Source organism: Mesocricetus auratus, unplaced genomic scaffold, assembly GCF_017639785.1.
Source record: "Mesocricetus auratus isolate SY011 unplaced genomic scaffold, BCM_Maur_2.0 Super-Scaffold_100006, whole genome shotgun sequence".
NCBI classification, from domain to species: Eukaryota; Metazoa; Chordata; class Mammalia; order Rodentia; family Cricetidae; genus Mesocricetus; species Mesocricetus auratus.
The window spans coordinates 17,437,725-17,453,747 of record NW_024429190.1 but is presented as its reverse complement, the minus strand read 5'-3'; the positions used below and the strand labels follow the sequence as shown (position 1 = coordinate 17,453,747).

Genomic DNA, 16,023 nt, shown 5'->3' with positions numbered 1-16,023 from the left:
TGAAAGTGGGCTTTCACAGAGAGGAGGCATGACCAGCAAGGTGCTTCAGCCAACCACGGGCTGGCTTTGAGCTGTCCCAGAGCTGCTCTTGTGGCCCAGTTCACTCTACACCATCCAGAATGTGAAATTATGATTTCCTTGGTTACGCTTCTCATACTCCATTCATCGAGACTGGCAGACTGTAAAACTGTTTTGTAAAAATACGTCTATCAGAGATGCAATGTCAAGTTCTTACACAGAAGGAATCTTTCTCTTTCAGAAGCTTAAGAAGGAGTCAGGAAGCCTTGCTGGACCCAGGTAGGATGCAGGTCATTACAAGGCCAAAGGTGCCTAGGTACAAACGAGGGACCACCCTTGCTGTGTTGCACCACACACTCATTTTGTGGGCCTCTGTAGCACTTTCAGAGTTCTGCTACCACTGTTCCGGGTGCTATTTATACCAGGTGAGGCGGAGGAGAAGGCAGGGCAGGACCTCAAGCGGCCTTAGAGAGCTGAGGAGCTAGGAAGCTCTGCTTTCCTGGGCATCAGTTTCCCCACCTTCAAATGTGAATATTTCATGTGTTCTATGTCCAAGGTTTCCTTAAAGATGACATTAAACCACAAACCTCAACTTGACAGCATCGAGAATCACCCGGGAAGAGTCTCAGTGAGGAAACGCCTTGAGCAGGATGGCCTGTGGTCATGTCTATGGGGGCCTGTCTTGGTTACATTAATTAATGTAATCAATGCTAAGAGTAGGCAACACCATTCCCTAGGCTTGGATCTTAAACTACACAAGGGCGGAGGGAGCGAGCCAAGTGCTAGCATGCCTATGTGCGTTTCTCTCTACTCTTCACTGTGGACGTGACACGACAAGTTGCTTTGAGTGTTTGCTGCCTCGACTTCCCAGTCATGCTGGGCCATAAATAATCTGGAACCGTAAGCTAAAACCAACCCCTTTCTCCTGTTATTTTGTCAGAGTACTTCATCATAGCAACAGAAGAAGTTTGGGGGTCTCAATGTGAAATTCCCCCAACCATGGCTGACTTGGTCCCCAGCTCTTTGTGGTGCTGCCTGGAAAGGTCATGGAACCTTGATGCAGGAAGTACATCCCTGGAGGTGGGCTTTTAGGGTCTATAGCCTGTTCTTCTCTGCGCCCCCGTGTGTGAATGAAGGGTGATTGACTGTTCTGCCTCCTCACTGCCACGCCACCCTCACGCTCGTGCCACCCCGCCTTCCCTGTCATGATAGCCTCTCCCTCTGGAACTACGAGCCAAAACAAACTGTTCCTCCCTTTGCTTGCTCTTCACCACAGAAACAGAAAAGTGACTAGCACAGTGGGAAACCATGACAGCACCCATGCAGGGTCGAGATTACCAAGCACTGACTGAAGCCCTTGTTTCTCTTTGTCTTCTAGCTTATATTGACCTTTTGGGTGACTCAATGAGAACGGGAACACGTGACATATTCATGGGCTGCCCTGTGACGTGTCAATGCGAGCACAGACTAACTCCAGGGGGAGAAATACATTCCATCCCAAATCTTTCAGTACTTTGTCTGAAGGTGACTGCAGCACCTGGTAGACCATTGTATGGTTCTGTGGCTGCATGCAATGCAGGGGTTTGCACAGGCTGGAAGGGAACTCATCCTAGGAGCTGTGCAGTTCTGGTGTTATTTTGGGAAGCAGCTTGGCTCCCATGAGGTCACTGGACTCAGGACAGGTGAGCAGGGATGCAGAGCAGTGGCATGTACCAACTGCAGGCTAGCAGGGTGGGAGAGGGGCTGGGGCCTAGGGAAGGCAGGTCTATACAGACCAGGATGAAGGCTGGACTTCACAAAGAAACAGAAGTATACAGGCAAACACGGGACCCATCCTCCACGCTCCATCATGAATGCAGGGCCACAGCTATGACAGCAAAACACAAAAAGCACTACAGAAACAAACGGGATGGGAATGAGGCCACATAGCAAGGCCACATGTACTGCACAGGTGGCAGAGCAGTCCAATGGCTAGGAGCACCAGCATGGTGCCACCTGAGGTCCCCTGGACAGGTGATTATCTCTATCTCTTGGTTTTCTTTAGTCAAAAGTGGGCTCTTTTTCATTCACAGCTTTACTGAGCAGAGCAAGGTGAACTTTAAGAAGGAGGCTGCTGTAGCGTGCCTAGAACTTAGAAGTCTGAGCTTTACAACACATTGCATTCTTTCCTAGTATTTAATTTAAAAAATTTAAAGGAAGCAATACAAAGTGAAAGCAAACAAGATATGTGATTCCACAGACTGCAAACATCTTAGGAAACACAGATGTGCAGCAGGTGGCTGGTGTGTATGCAGAAGTCTAGTATAGAGGAGCCGAGCCATCGCTGTGTCTCTAGGTGAGGCAGCAGGCATTCAATAAATGCACCAAGTAGGCAATCAGTGATAAGCAAATGGCTCGCTGTTCCACAGTGGGTTTTGCAGAGTTTTTTTTATTATTTGTTTGTTTTAGGAAAACTTTTCTGTGGAGAACCAGAAGAAAAATTCACACTTTGCAGGCCATGTGTGAATTTCTGGTTTGGTTGGGGTTTTCTGCAATTCACTTAAAGTGCTGGTGGTTCCATGTGTTTCTGGAGTTTGAGTAAATCACTGTAACCCTGCTCCATCCTCTCATGGCCTCTTCCTTGAACCCTGTCACCTCTTCCCTGTCTCCTGTATAATGACACTTGTCATTTCATGGGCTACATGAAAACAGTCCAGGCTGGACTAGTCTCCAAGTCTCTGTCTACAAACTGTTGATTTGCATTTATTTTATTTGGGGTTTCCATGTAACAAAACTGAATGAGAACTTACTTCGTAGTCCAGGCTGACTTGTACTATTTTTATAGGGAAAGTCGAACCCCCAAAATCAGAATAAATTCTGATGAGGTGATGTTGAGGTTGAATCTAAGATCCTGGCTGGAGGACATGAGGGTTGAACCACAGTGGTAGACCAAGCACTAGAGAGGGCAGGAGGAGCAGGAGGTCACCAGAGAAGCTAGAGTGGGCAGAATAGCATCCACCCCCAAAGACATGCACATGTCTAGGTCCTGACCTCGAAACTTGGGAACCCATAAATCTGAGGGTCTTTGCAGGTCGAACCAGGTGAGGGATCTCAAATGTGCATCCCGGGCCCTCAATCTAATGACCAGTGTCATTATACAGGAGACAGGGAAGAGGTGACAGGGTTCAAGGAAGAGGCCATGAGAGGATGGCCAGGGTTAGAGTGATTTACTCAAACTCCAGAAACACAGGGAACCAACAGCAAAACTGCCCTCCCTAGAGACCCAGAGGGAGCTGGGCCCCACTGATACCCTGAACTGTATTTGCAGATTCCAGAACCACAAGACAGCACTGAGGTAAGGCAGGCCCCTGGAGTAAGGGAACAGACAGTGAACCCTGCTTGTCCTTTACTGACTTTGCTGGAGACTGAGTGACCCTGAGCCACCAACTGAGAGCTTCTATTGACTTCCTGAGATTTGCTGTGTTTGCCTGGCAGGTGGGGCCTGGAGGCGACTGTCAGGCAGTTTCTCTAAGCTGCAGGGCCTCTAGAGGACAAGGGTGTTCAGACCTGTGCAGCCATAGGTCACCTGGTCTGGACACCCACCTCTCTTGAGGGAAGACAATTCAGACTTGCTCAGCTGTACCCAGGAGACCACCTCTCAGATTGGGAACTGACATCTTAACTATGTCACTTCCGTTGCTTAGCCCATCCACTCTGAGGGGTACCTAGAGAATTTAGGAAGAGGGTTCCAGATGCAGACCCAGGATAATCTGTGTAACAATGTCTTCCAAATTAACACTCCCTCCTGGAGGGAGGAGAGAGGCTCATAGACTCAAGAAGTGAACAGAACAACTAAGCTCAGAAAGTAAAGGAAACGCTGAAGGCTCCTCCCCAAGGCAATGACAACTGTTTGGGGGAGGGGACCCACAGAACTGCTGGCCAGTGGAGCAGGGAGCTCAAGGGATGCAGCCTCTGGCAGTCATCACTCATGCTGCAGTGGGTTTTAAAGGTGATATGGCTGCTTCAGAGTCTTCCATGCCCCATAGAAACTTCAACAAGCTCACTGGGTCACTAAGCTAGACTAGGGTGGCATCATTTTTGTGGTCTGTCATTGGTGCCATGTCTCAGGAGAGTAGACATTTGTTTATGTCTCCACAGGAAAAGTCACACAATTTTAAGTCCAGCTGTGCCTGGCTCCAGACCTGTGCAGGACAGAGCTGTGATTTAGCAAATGGCAGATTTAGCAAAATGACACATGCACGCTGACATCACAACCAACGATGAACTGGCCACAATCTCTGCTAATGAACCCTTTCTCTCTCCCCATGATCGCTACAGCACCATGAGCAGAACTGTATTATAACATGGCTGACTCGTGTCATATTTTTTCAAATATGAGGATATTTCATTAGAACATGAGCTTCTTGAATGCAAAAGGTTGGATTCAACTTGGTATCTGTATTTCCTAGCCTAAAGGAGAGAGGCAGTAAGGTACCCGCAAATCCTAGTGAGATATCATGGATGGATAGATGCAGGATATGGGGCTACGTGGATAGATGGGTGAATGGGTGAAAGTGTAAATGAACAGACAGGTGGTAGGAAGGGCAAATGGATGGATGTAGATGATAGGAAAATGTGTGAGTGGGTATACAGATAGACAGGTAAGTGGTGGATAGATACAATGGTGTATGGGTGGATGCATGGATGCATGAATAGATAGGTGGGTGAATGATTAGGGGGCTAGAAGAAAGGATTGGTAGATGAATGTATGAATAAATGGGTGAGTAAATGAAAGGATGCATGGATGGGAGAATGGAAGTATGTATGATGGCTAGGTGAATAGGTAGATGGATGGGTAGGTATATAAATATATGTATGTATTATGAATTGATGGGTGGATGAATGAATGGGTAGATGCAAAAATGGATGAATAGATGCATGGATGGATGGATGGATGGATGGATGGATGGATGGATGGATGGATGGATGGTTAAGTGGATAGATAGGTGAATGGATTGATAGATGGGTAGGTGAATAGGTAGGAGGATAGGTAAATTGGTTAATGATATGTGGATGGCTAGATGGATGGATCAATCAATCAATAGGTGAATTGGTGGATAGATGGGTGGACAGGTGAATAAATGGGTAGATATGTGGATGGATATGTAAATTGACTGGATGATGAATGGATGGATGGGTAAATGGATGGATGTATGGGTAAGTGGATGGATGGATGGATGGATGGATGGATGGTTAAGTGGATAGATAGGTGAATGGATTGATAGATGGGTAGGTGAATAGGTGGGAGGATAGGTAAATTGGTTAATGATATGTGGATGGCTAGATGGATGGATCAATCAATCAATAGGTGAATTGGTAAACAGATGGGTGGATAGGTGAATAAATGGGTAGATATGTGGATGGATATGTAAGTTGACTGGATGATGAATGGATGGATGGGTAAATGGATGGATGTATGGGTAAATGGATGGATGGATGGATGGATGGATGGATGGATGGATGGATGGATGGATGGATTGGTTGAAGCACTGATAGCTAATGAGATCTTGAGGAGGGATGGGGAATGTGCAAGCCTTCAGGGCTACCTTACCCTCTCACTAACTCGCTTCAACACCTCTTCTGCTTCCTCCATGGCGGCCATCTCCCTCTGGTACTGGCTTTCTGTCCTCTTCCTTGCTTCTAGGTCACACTCTGCTGTCAGGGCCAACATCTTCCGCTCATACTCCTCTTGTATTTCCTTTTCCAGCAGCAGAAACTGCTCTTTGAGAGCAGCTGTCACCTTCCTCTCTGTTTGTAGAGAGAGGTGACCACCACTGGTCAGATTCTTCATCAGGAGGGCAATGATGTCCTTACTAATTTGGTTTCGACACGCCTCCAGATCCGCATCTGCCTGATTCAGGGTTGCAATCTCCAACCTTAGAAACAGAAGTCAAATGGACTCCATTACATGACAGAACCAGGGGCTCCTCGAAACTGTCAGGCTTTAAGGTATTTGTAGGTAAGGTCTTTTTCTTTCCCCTCCTTCTCTTCCCATTTCCCCTCCCTTCTACACTTTCATAATTTGAATGAAAAATGCCCCCCCCGGGCAAGCTCATTTGTTTAACACTTGGTCATCAGTTGGTGGCACTGTCTGGGGGAGGTTATGGAACCACAGGAGGTACAGCTTGACTGGAAGAAGTGGGATGCTGAATGCAGGCCTTGAGGGTTATAGTTCCCCCCCTCTTCCTGTCTGGTCTCTGCTTCCTGATTCCCCCAGATGTGAGCAAGCAGCCTCACATTCTTTCTACCAGCCTTGAACTGTTCCTGTGGCCATGCCTTCTCTATCATGATGGACCATTCCTTCATCCCATGAACCAAAATCAATCTTTCCTTAAAATTGTAGACTATAGAAGCATGGTTAAGCCTCTCTGAACATCTACCCAGCTGGTTTCCAAAGGTCCAACCCAGCAACGTGTAGAGACCCTTCCTCTACCCATGCTCTACAATGGTAGACATTGTCTGTCATTTCATGGGGGTGTGACAATATAAAAGTATTAAGGGAACTGTCACAGAAAATCCCAAGCATTTGAAAGTAGATAATACACTGTGGCCCATATCAGTTCTGCTTGGATTTTGTCACTTTTCACCAATCCCATTAGTTCTATTCCTTGCCATGTGTGTATGAGCACTGAAAGCAAATCTTAGATATGCCATCTTATCTGGAAACCCCTCAACATGCATCTGTAGGTGTCAAAAAGATATACACAGACAGACAGACAGAGAATTGGGTACTTTGCTATTTATATGCATTCATACACACACACACTCACACACACACGAAAAGCTGTAGCAAAATACTACCTTGAGTTAAAGGCTCTTTCTCTAGAAGAGTGGCCAGTGCTCTTAACCCTGAACCATCACCCCAGTGCCAATTGGTCTCATTTTAAAGGACAACCCACACATTTGCTTCTTTCATTGTCTCAGCAAGTACTTAACTGCAAGGAAAACTCTGTTGGATCCAGGAAGAATCACAGGAGATGCCTTAAAGAGGTGTGTGCATGGTTAAATGCTAAATGAGCCAGACAGAACCTCACAAGTTCTGAAAGAAAAGTGGCGTTCTACTTTGAGACAGACAAAACAGGCTTCACACCTTTAATGAAGCCTGGTGGGACAGAAGAAGAATGGCTCCCCTACCATGTCTTCGTTCCTGAACACGTGACTACAATTCACAAGGCAAAGGAGCTGAAGCTGCAGACAGAGCCATTGCTCAGCAGCTGACTCTAGCACCCAGCTATCAATAAGGAGGGCTTTCAACTTGGAAGACAGAGGTGGAGGAGGAATCAGGGTTGGAGGAGGCCACAGGAAGAAGGAAAGAATGCAAGACTGACAGCTCTAAAGACCTAGGAAGGGCTGAGCACTGAGTGAGCTGCCTCTGGAAGCTGCAAAGCTTGACTCTGCCTGGTGAACCCTCAGACTCTGATCTCCAGAATCCGAAGATAATGCGACTCTACCAGGAACTGCCAAGCCTGCAGTGATCTGTTACAGGTGAGTAGCAAGCTCAAAAACACAATGCCGGGTGGTTGCATCCCTCACTCATTCTTTAATTCAGAAAATATAGAAGCGTGGGCTAGGCAAATTGCCCGTTCTTTAACATGGCTGCCTACTTACTAACCAGGGCAGTTCAGTAAAGGACTTGGCTTTCCCACCTGCATAATGGGGATGGCCTTAGAGGGCTGTTCAAATTTGCATCAAGAAAAAAAAAACAATTCCCAGCACAATTTCCTAGCATCTTGTTGGTCCTAAACACTCCTACTTCCCTCTGTCCGTCGAGGGGTCAGAGCAGATAGTTTGACAGGCACCCAGCTCAGAGACACTTTGGTTGTAGCCTTTTCACTGCCAAGTGCTTTGCATAAACTGTCAGAAAAACTGTCAATGTCCCAAGGCCACAAGACATGGAAAAAGAATTCCTTCAAGCAAGTTAAATCTCCAAGCTATTAATAACATTAATTCTCATTGTTGATTGACCAGTGGCTTCAGAAAAAAGATACACAGAACAAATTCCTCACTCATACACAGCATTAGGTCCACTGGGGAAGGGACAGATTTCCATCACCCTTCATGTACTTGTTATCATTTACAGGACAATGAGCTACACATATTTCTCCATTACCCCCAGGAAATCCTTCATGACATCAAGAAGACAGGCACTTGGGGTCACACAGGATGGGGTTCTGATGCTGGAACTCCTGCATTGCTACCTGAACTGGTGCATCCACAGTAATGTCTAAGAAACACCATTCTTTAGAATTTCCAAGAACCAATTACAATTAATACTTTGGTAGGCTACTGATGATAAAATGAGAATGGTGTTCAGGCCTCCTTTCTTATGTAGTTCTTACAAAAATTAACCACTCTTACTAAACTATGAGGTAAGGTAAGAGAATAAAGTTATGATATACAATTGATATACACAGCAGCAAACATTTTTCTGAATGGGGAAAAGGACTCATGAAGCAACATGAGGAACAGTAATTCCGAAGGAACCTGAGCAGTCACAGCCTCTTTTAGAATCTGTCTGGTGTCTTCAAGTTAGCTAGTGTAACCATAGACCCACAAAACACAGCTTGATATTAGCAAAGAGAAAAATGTTCCTCATCAGTGTTCCATTGAAAGAATATCACAATATTCCATGTAGAGGCCAAACATCACACTTGTATCCTGCCAACATGGGGACTGGCAGTGGGGAATGGGGGTAAATATCCCCTGAGAATCTTCACTAAGTGGGAGACACAGAATGTGATGGAATCCAATGATATTTTCTTCGAGCCAGCAGCTTGTTATGAACCCAAATACAGTTAAAGCCGCAGGGTGGGACCTTAGCATCTTTCTTCTCAAACCCTCTTTCACTGAGTATTTGGGCCTCTGTACATGGAAATGTTCACTCTTTCCATCTTGAGGCATAGAGGGGAAATCCAGGAACAAAGCAGAAAGCCCCTGCACTCAAGAACTCCCTGTCTAAGTGCCTAAGTGGGTAAGACAGACTACAATACCCTCCCCATCCTGTGTGTGTAATCACTTCTAGCAGCCAGAGATGCTGCGAAGAAAAGTAGTTTGGGGATACAAGATGGAGGTGCTACTGCTGTAGAAAGACTTTTTCCTAGCTCCGTGTGACCCTCCAATCCGCTGTGCCCATGCAGCTGCTACTGACTCTCAGATACCCACACCCCATGCCACCTCTAGTATGTGCTGCCGCCACCACTCAGTTAGTGAATCTTCTCTCAGGAGAACTCCCAGGCCAGGTATGACGGTGCATGCCTATAATCCCTGCCCTGGGGTTACAGAGGCAGGAGGATCAATAGTTCAAGTTCCTCTTGGTCATATAGCAAGTTCTGAGGCTAGGCTGTGTTACATGAGACGCAGTCTCAAAGAAGAGGAAGAGGGTAGGGAGGAGGAGGAAGATAATCGGGATGAGGAACCTTGAGTCCCACACCAAGGCATTTGTATTCTGTCCGTGTATACAGTACAAAGACAAAACCCAGTATTCAGGCAGCAACCACCACTATGCTGAGCACAGAATTGGACCTCAGCCAGGATCTGCTAAAATACCCATCAATTAATTAATTTTTAAAAGTGTTCCCAGTATGAAGAAGCAACCCCAGAGAATAAATGACCCAAAGAAGCCAGCAAACAGCCCCATCTTCCTGCGCTGTGGGCTTTTACAGAGGAGGGCCACTTTGCAGAATATTTGGAAAGACTAAAAATGGGATCGGTAAAAACAAACATACCATATGGTTAGCACGTAAGAAACATGTAAATACTCAATATGTATATTTACAACTTCAGCACAAATGTTCCCTACACACCTACTGTTTACAGAACAATTTGCAGACAGCATAGGGGTAGCAGCAGCAGCTCAGAGCTGGCAGTAAGTGAAATACCAGAGAAAGAAGCACAGCTCTGAACTCCTTCCCTTATGCTCTCTTGTCTCTGGACCATCTGCACTCAGTATTTATAAAAGACCATTCTTCAGTGGTACAGAAAAGTGCCCTAGCCTGTATGCAAGTCCCTTACCATCCACTTTGATCTCAGGCAAGCCAGCGAGTCTCTCTGAATGGCAGCCCCCTGGGCTGAAAATTTCATGTGATGCCAGATGCTTAGTGTGAGCAGGCTTCTGGTCAAGGCAGAACTAAATTACTGGAAGCACACCATGCTTCTAGAACCTTCTGGGGTCAGCCAGTCCTATCCGGTTTCTCCTTCCTCATAGCAGGTCCCAGCATGCATTGGGACCAAGTCCATTTCTGCTGTGACTACAGTCAGGGAAACTGATAAAAAACAAAGGACACAAGCCCCTCTCCAACCCTTTGTGAGAGGTGGCCTGTGATGCAAAGCTGAACACACCAGCAAGCCTTTCAGGAATAAGTCAGCATCAAGAAAAGGGCACAGTACCACTTGGCATTGGAAATGTGGCAGCAATCAAGCTGCCTGCTTGCCAGGTGAGAAGCCCAGCTAAACCTCCAATGAGAATTACAAGCAGGATAAATGACTTACTAGAGAAAAGGGCTATTTTTAGTTAGGAGCCCACGAGAGACTGATTTCCATCCAAATTAAGACCCTGACATCTCCTTTGCCGGAGCTCCTAAGCCTTGAAAAATCAACACAGAAAGATAAATTTTAGGTAGCTGACAATTTTAGGCAGGCAGGACAGACAGACAGGTGGTCAGGCAGACTAGGTACCCAAACCAGTATCCAACCACTGAAGCTGAAACACAGTTGAGTCAATAAATGTTAAGACTGAGCTGGGGGTTGGGATGGAGAGAAGACTTAGAGGTTAAGACCACTTCCTGCTCTTCTAGAGGACTTGTGCTTAATTCCCAGAAACGACATAGCAGATCACAGCCATCTGTAACTTCACCCCATGGGATTCAACACTTTCTTCTGGCCTCTGTGGGCACCAGACACATGTATGTTGCTCAGACATACATGCAGGCAGAATACCCATAATAATAAAATCATTTTTACAACTGAGCTTGGAAAGAGGGTGAGGCGCCTGGAGGAGGAATGAATTTCACTCTTAGGCTGAGCTCTCACAGCCCATGCTTGCTAGTCGATGTGAAGCACTCTTCAGACGAAATAAGAACAGCAACGAAGGAGAAACAAAGAGACACTTCCAGAGCCTGAGAGTCACTAAGAATGTCAACACTCCTACAGCAGAATTAGCAAGTAGCAACACCATGGAGTTTCCTGTGATGGAGGAGGGCTGGGCTCCTTACAGCCTTCACATCTGAAATCAAAAGCAGATGCAGAGGGGACCACACTCCTGCTTAAGAGGACTACTTCACTGGGTCAGGAGCATGCAGAGTCCTGTGTATGTGCAAATTAAACACCCAGTTGTCTTTTACTCAAATCAAATCATCCTACTCAACTCTTCATTCTCATATGGGTGGGGCTGATTTTTGGCTAGGAATTGCTTTGATAATTGCTTGTGTTCCTATCACAATATCCGAGGTGGTATTTTTGAGTTCCTGCCAGGAGCTTGCTTCCCAGCTGCCCACCCATCTCTGCCTTCCTAAGACAGGGTTGCAAATTTTAATTGCCATCCTTGGCATTCCAATTAGAGAATCAAGCAAAGATGAAGAAGCTTGTGAACAGCTGTATAAAGCCTAATTACCCAAGCCATGTACACTACCCTGGAAGCCAGGAATAGACAGAGGCCTGAGCCCCACCACTGTGTGAGGTTGGTCCTGTGCACCCAGAGCCCCCGGCCTGGATGCTCACAGAGCTACTGAACAAGAGAGAACCATCCTCCAGGTAGGGCAGAGTCCCGACTGCCAAGGACAAGTAGCTCACAAAGTACCATGAGCCAGACTCAGTACAGCTTTTGTCCTAGGAGGAGTACAAATGAACTGCTCTCTACCTTGGACCCACGCCATGTGCCATGGGATGCAGGCTCCTAAACCCAGGGACACAGGCCTGGCACTGCTTGGTTGGCTCTGCTTCTAGGCCCCCCCCCAGCTCAGTGCTATTTCCTGTGAGTGTGTGTGTGTGTGTGTGTGTGTGTGTGTGTAGAACAGAGAGAGTGTGTGTGCACACCAGACGATAACCTCAAGTGTCATTTCACAGGAGCCACCTACCTTGCTTTAAAAGACAGGGATTCTCACTAGCCTGAGGCTCACACTGGTTTGGCTAGGCTGGCTGGCCACTGAACCTTAGGGATCTGTCTGTCCCCACCTCCCTGGCTCTGGGGTTATAATGGCTGGAACCCTATTGACTACTTACTAGCTATGTCCCTGGAAAGGCTTTCTAACCTGAATGTCCTCATGGAAAACAACACTCCCGCACCACACCTCACCCCACCCCACCCCACTCCTGACGTGTTTCTGAGAACCTGGGTTAGTTTGCACCTTTTTTTTAAATCCAGGGTTTGACAGGATGTTCTGTTGTGCAACCCTGTAGGTCTTTATCAACAAAACAGAGTTCCACCTGGCTAACCACAGCAGGCTCTTTTTCACACAGATGTTTCTTCCCTGTTTTCTGTATTCAGTAAACAAACACCCAGCACACTCAGCATAACTTCACAAATGACCCTTGCTCCTTCTCATCCTTATGTCTCCCTTTCTTCCTTCTCCCTGAAGGACTTCCCCTCACTCCACTTGGACTCTTCCACTCCAGCATCAAACAGGAGTGATGATGTCACCTTCATTTCCAGGCCTCCAGAAGCGCCTCCTTTGGCATCCAGCCGGCCCAATAGTATTCAGTGTGTAGCAGCACTTCCATTCTGACCACCAAGTGATGAACGATGACCAGGTAAACACAAGGATACTCTGTGCCTGCTGCCCCTACCCCATCTCCTCCTGAGAGCAGATAAGACTGGGGACCCTTACTCTTCTAAGGCTTGAAGCATGCTTCCAGGGTCCTCAGAGGTCAGGATGTCAATCACTTGGTCATTGAGGGAAAGATCCTGGCTCACGCCGTTAGCAGAGGTAAACGGCGAAGGCTCCAGCTTGTTCTCAGGGCGCTGAACCTGTAGAAGTGGAGAGACAGCTGAGTTGACCTGCTTGGAACACTGCATGCTGGGAGAGTAGTCATGGCTGTGCAGTCAGAGGGGCTGGCCTCCTCCTGCCTCAGACCAGCCCCATCGCAGTCAGAGCCTACACCTGGCGACCAAATGCGAAAGGATGGCGAGTTTAACAGCCTCACATACCCTCACATAAATGTGAGGACCTGAGTTTGAGCCCTAAAACCCACATTTTTAGAAAGTTGGGAACAGAAGCAGAAAAAGGCAGATCCCTGGGGCTCACAGCCAGTCAGCCTAACCTAACTGGTGAATTCTAGGTTAATGAGAGACTCTGCCTCAAAAACAAGATGCGAGGCACCTAGGAAGAATACATGCTCACACATGAACAAGTGAGTGTATACTGCACATACACACATGCGCGCGCGCGCGCACACACACACACACACACAGACAGACAGAGAGAGAGAGAGATTTTTTTCTGGAAATGACAGGATCCATGCACTCATGTATTTGCAGTAACTATGCCACCTATACAAGATCTGCACAAGATCAAGCTGGTCAACATTTCACCATAGAGGAGAGAGGGGATCATGAGCCATAACTAAGGCACTATTGACAGTTGATGGCTTTTGGGGAGACAGACAGTTTTTTTAGGGGTATGACACTGATAGGTCGACTCTGCTCCAGCGAATGTCCCCGCCTAGGAATATATGGAAAACACAAACCTGACACGGTAGATTTTGTTTTTAACTCGGGGGTGCACTTGGGAAGAGTTAGGAGGACTGAGGGATGAAAGTGAAATTCCCAAAGAATTACTACAATATGTATTTAAAATGACAGAGAAATCATTTTTAAAGTCCTTCATCATCATCCTCCATCAGAAGGAAACTGCTAACTAAGTAGCCTCCTCCACCCCACCTGGACATGATGTCACTGGCTGCTTCCTGATGAGCACACAGGCATGTGAGACAGAAGTACCACAACTGCAGGAGGACTGCCTCAGAGGCTGCTTTTGCTCTGTCTCCGGGATCTCAGCCAGCTTGGCTCCAGGTGCCTCTGACGGCACTCAAGGACACACCTGACGCTGTTGATGACTCTCCTCCTGCCATGCCCTGGAAGCATTATTTATTGAATGGAATGACTTTGAGTCTGGCTTCAGGGTGTACTCCTGTGGAAATGGAGAACAGGAGCTCCAAGGTCCAGATGGTGTGCCTCAAAGCAAGTGGGGGACCCAGCGAGACCCCAATCTACCAGGAAGTACCCACAATGATTCCCAGACAAGTAGATGCTTGGTTATATTTTTAAAAAGAGGATGAAGACACATGAGGGGAAGATGGAGGAAGGGACTGGGAAAGCCCAATAGTGTGAGCAAGAAGAGCTCAGCTCCCTACGGAAAGCCAGTGACTGGGAACATCCAGAGAAGAGGTGGGGGGTGGGAGGAAATGAGGCAGGGGAACTCACAAACCAGACCAAGGGGTCCACCTCAGGACAGTGAACCTCCCAAAGCGCCTCAGCAGGTGGCATAGAATAGGGCTTGAATGGGGAGTAGCAAGGACACGCCTAACCTACAGGTGGAGTGCTAAAATGTAAGGTTCTTACACTTGGTGACATTTAAATCATCCATCAGCCAAATATAAAATCGACCTAAGTGTTCACCACACATAAACACAAGATAGACTATTATTTAGTCATGAAAAGGTACCATCCTGTCAGCCTTAGTTACTGTTCTATTGCTGTGAAGAGACACCAGTACCAAAGCAGCTCTTAAAAGTAAAGTATTTGCCGGGCATTGGTGGCGCATGTCTTTAATCCCAGCACTTGGGAGGCAGAGGCAGGCAGATCTCTGTGAGTTCAAGGCCAGCCTGGTCTACATACAGAGTGAGTTCCAGGACAACCTACAAAACAATACAGAGAAACCCTGTCTCGAAAAAAGAAAAAAAAGTATTTAACTGATAGCTTGCTTACAGTTTGAGAAGGGTAGTCCATAATTGTCATTGTGGGAAACAGATAGGCATGATACTGGAGAAGTAGCTGAGAACTTTACAACCTGATATATATACACATACACACACACACACACACACACACACAGAGAGAGAGAGAGAGAGAGAGAGAGAGAGAGAGAGAGAGAGAGAACACAGAGAGAGACAAAAAGATATACAGAAGAGACAGAGACAGAGACAGAGAGACTGGGTCTGGTGTGGGCTTTTTAAACCTCAAAGCCCAAACCCAGGGAAACACCTCCTCAGTCCCATTAACTGGAGACCCAACATTCAAATATATGAGCCTAACGGGCCATTCTCATTCAATCCACCACACTGTCAAAACATGTGTGGACCTGGAGGATGTTGCATCCGAAATAAGCCAAGCACTGATCTCCATCACATGCATAATCTAAAAAACATGTGTCCTTGGAGGCTGAGCATAGCAACAGTTAGCAGGGTTGGGGAGGATACATGGGAGGAGACCAGAAAAGGCTGGCTAGGGTAGGCAGAAGGAAAATTCTGGGCAGTTCCATAGCACAGGGCAGCAGCCTGATCACCAAGAAGATGCCATGTATTTTACACTAGCTGGAAGAGAGTTTCAGCACTTCCTCACATGAAGAAATGGTGACCGCCTGAGGTGACCGGCATGCCATGCTCAAGTAATCATTATACACTGTGTGAATATGTCAACTTATCACATTCTACCTGATAAATTCACACAATTGTGTGTTAAGAACAAAATTTTTAAAGAACCATCCTAGGAACTTTTGCTTAATTAATTAATGGATTAATTAATTTCCCTGTTTACTGACAATGCTATGGATTGGCCTGGCACAGGCTAGGCAACTACTCTACCATTGGAGATGCATCCCCAGCCCCAGGGTTAAGGATGGGGTTGTAGACCGGAGGAAACAAACCTGAGCATCTACCTTTAGATCCCCAGGGGTCTGACATGGTCCAGAATTGAGACACATCAGGATGAAGAATGAATGTCCCCTTTACACCACTTACTAAACCATCTCTGGG

General features: G+C 46.8%; 1 protein-coding gene across 1 annotated transcript in view; it reads right to left on the bottom strand.

Moving 5' to 3' along the window:
• Evc2 (EvC ciliary complex subunit 2) overlaps positions 1–16,023 on the bottom strand; it is a 101,363-nt gene that overhangs the window by 62,464 nt on the left and 22,876 nt on the right. The window contains exons 7-8 of the mRNA XM_013112441.3: positions 12,879–13,018; positions 5,609–5,933 (exon numbers count right to left, since the gene is read on the bottom strand). Of these exons, the coding sequence (XP_012967895.2) occupies positions 5,609–5,933; positions 12,879–13,018 (465 nt within the window). The remainder of the gene's footprint in view (positions 1–5,608; positions 5,934–12,878; positions 13,019–16,023) is intronic.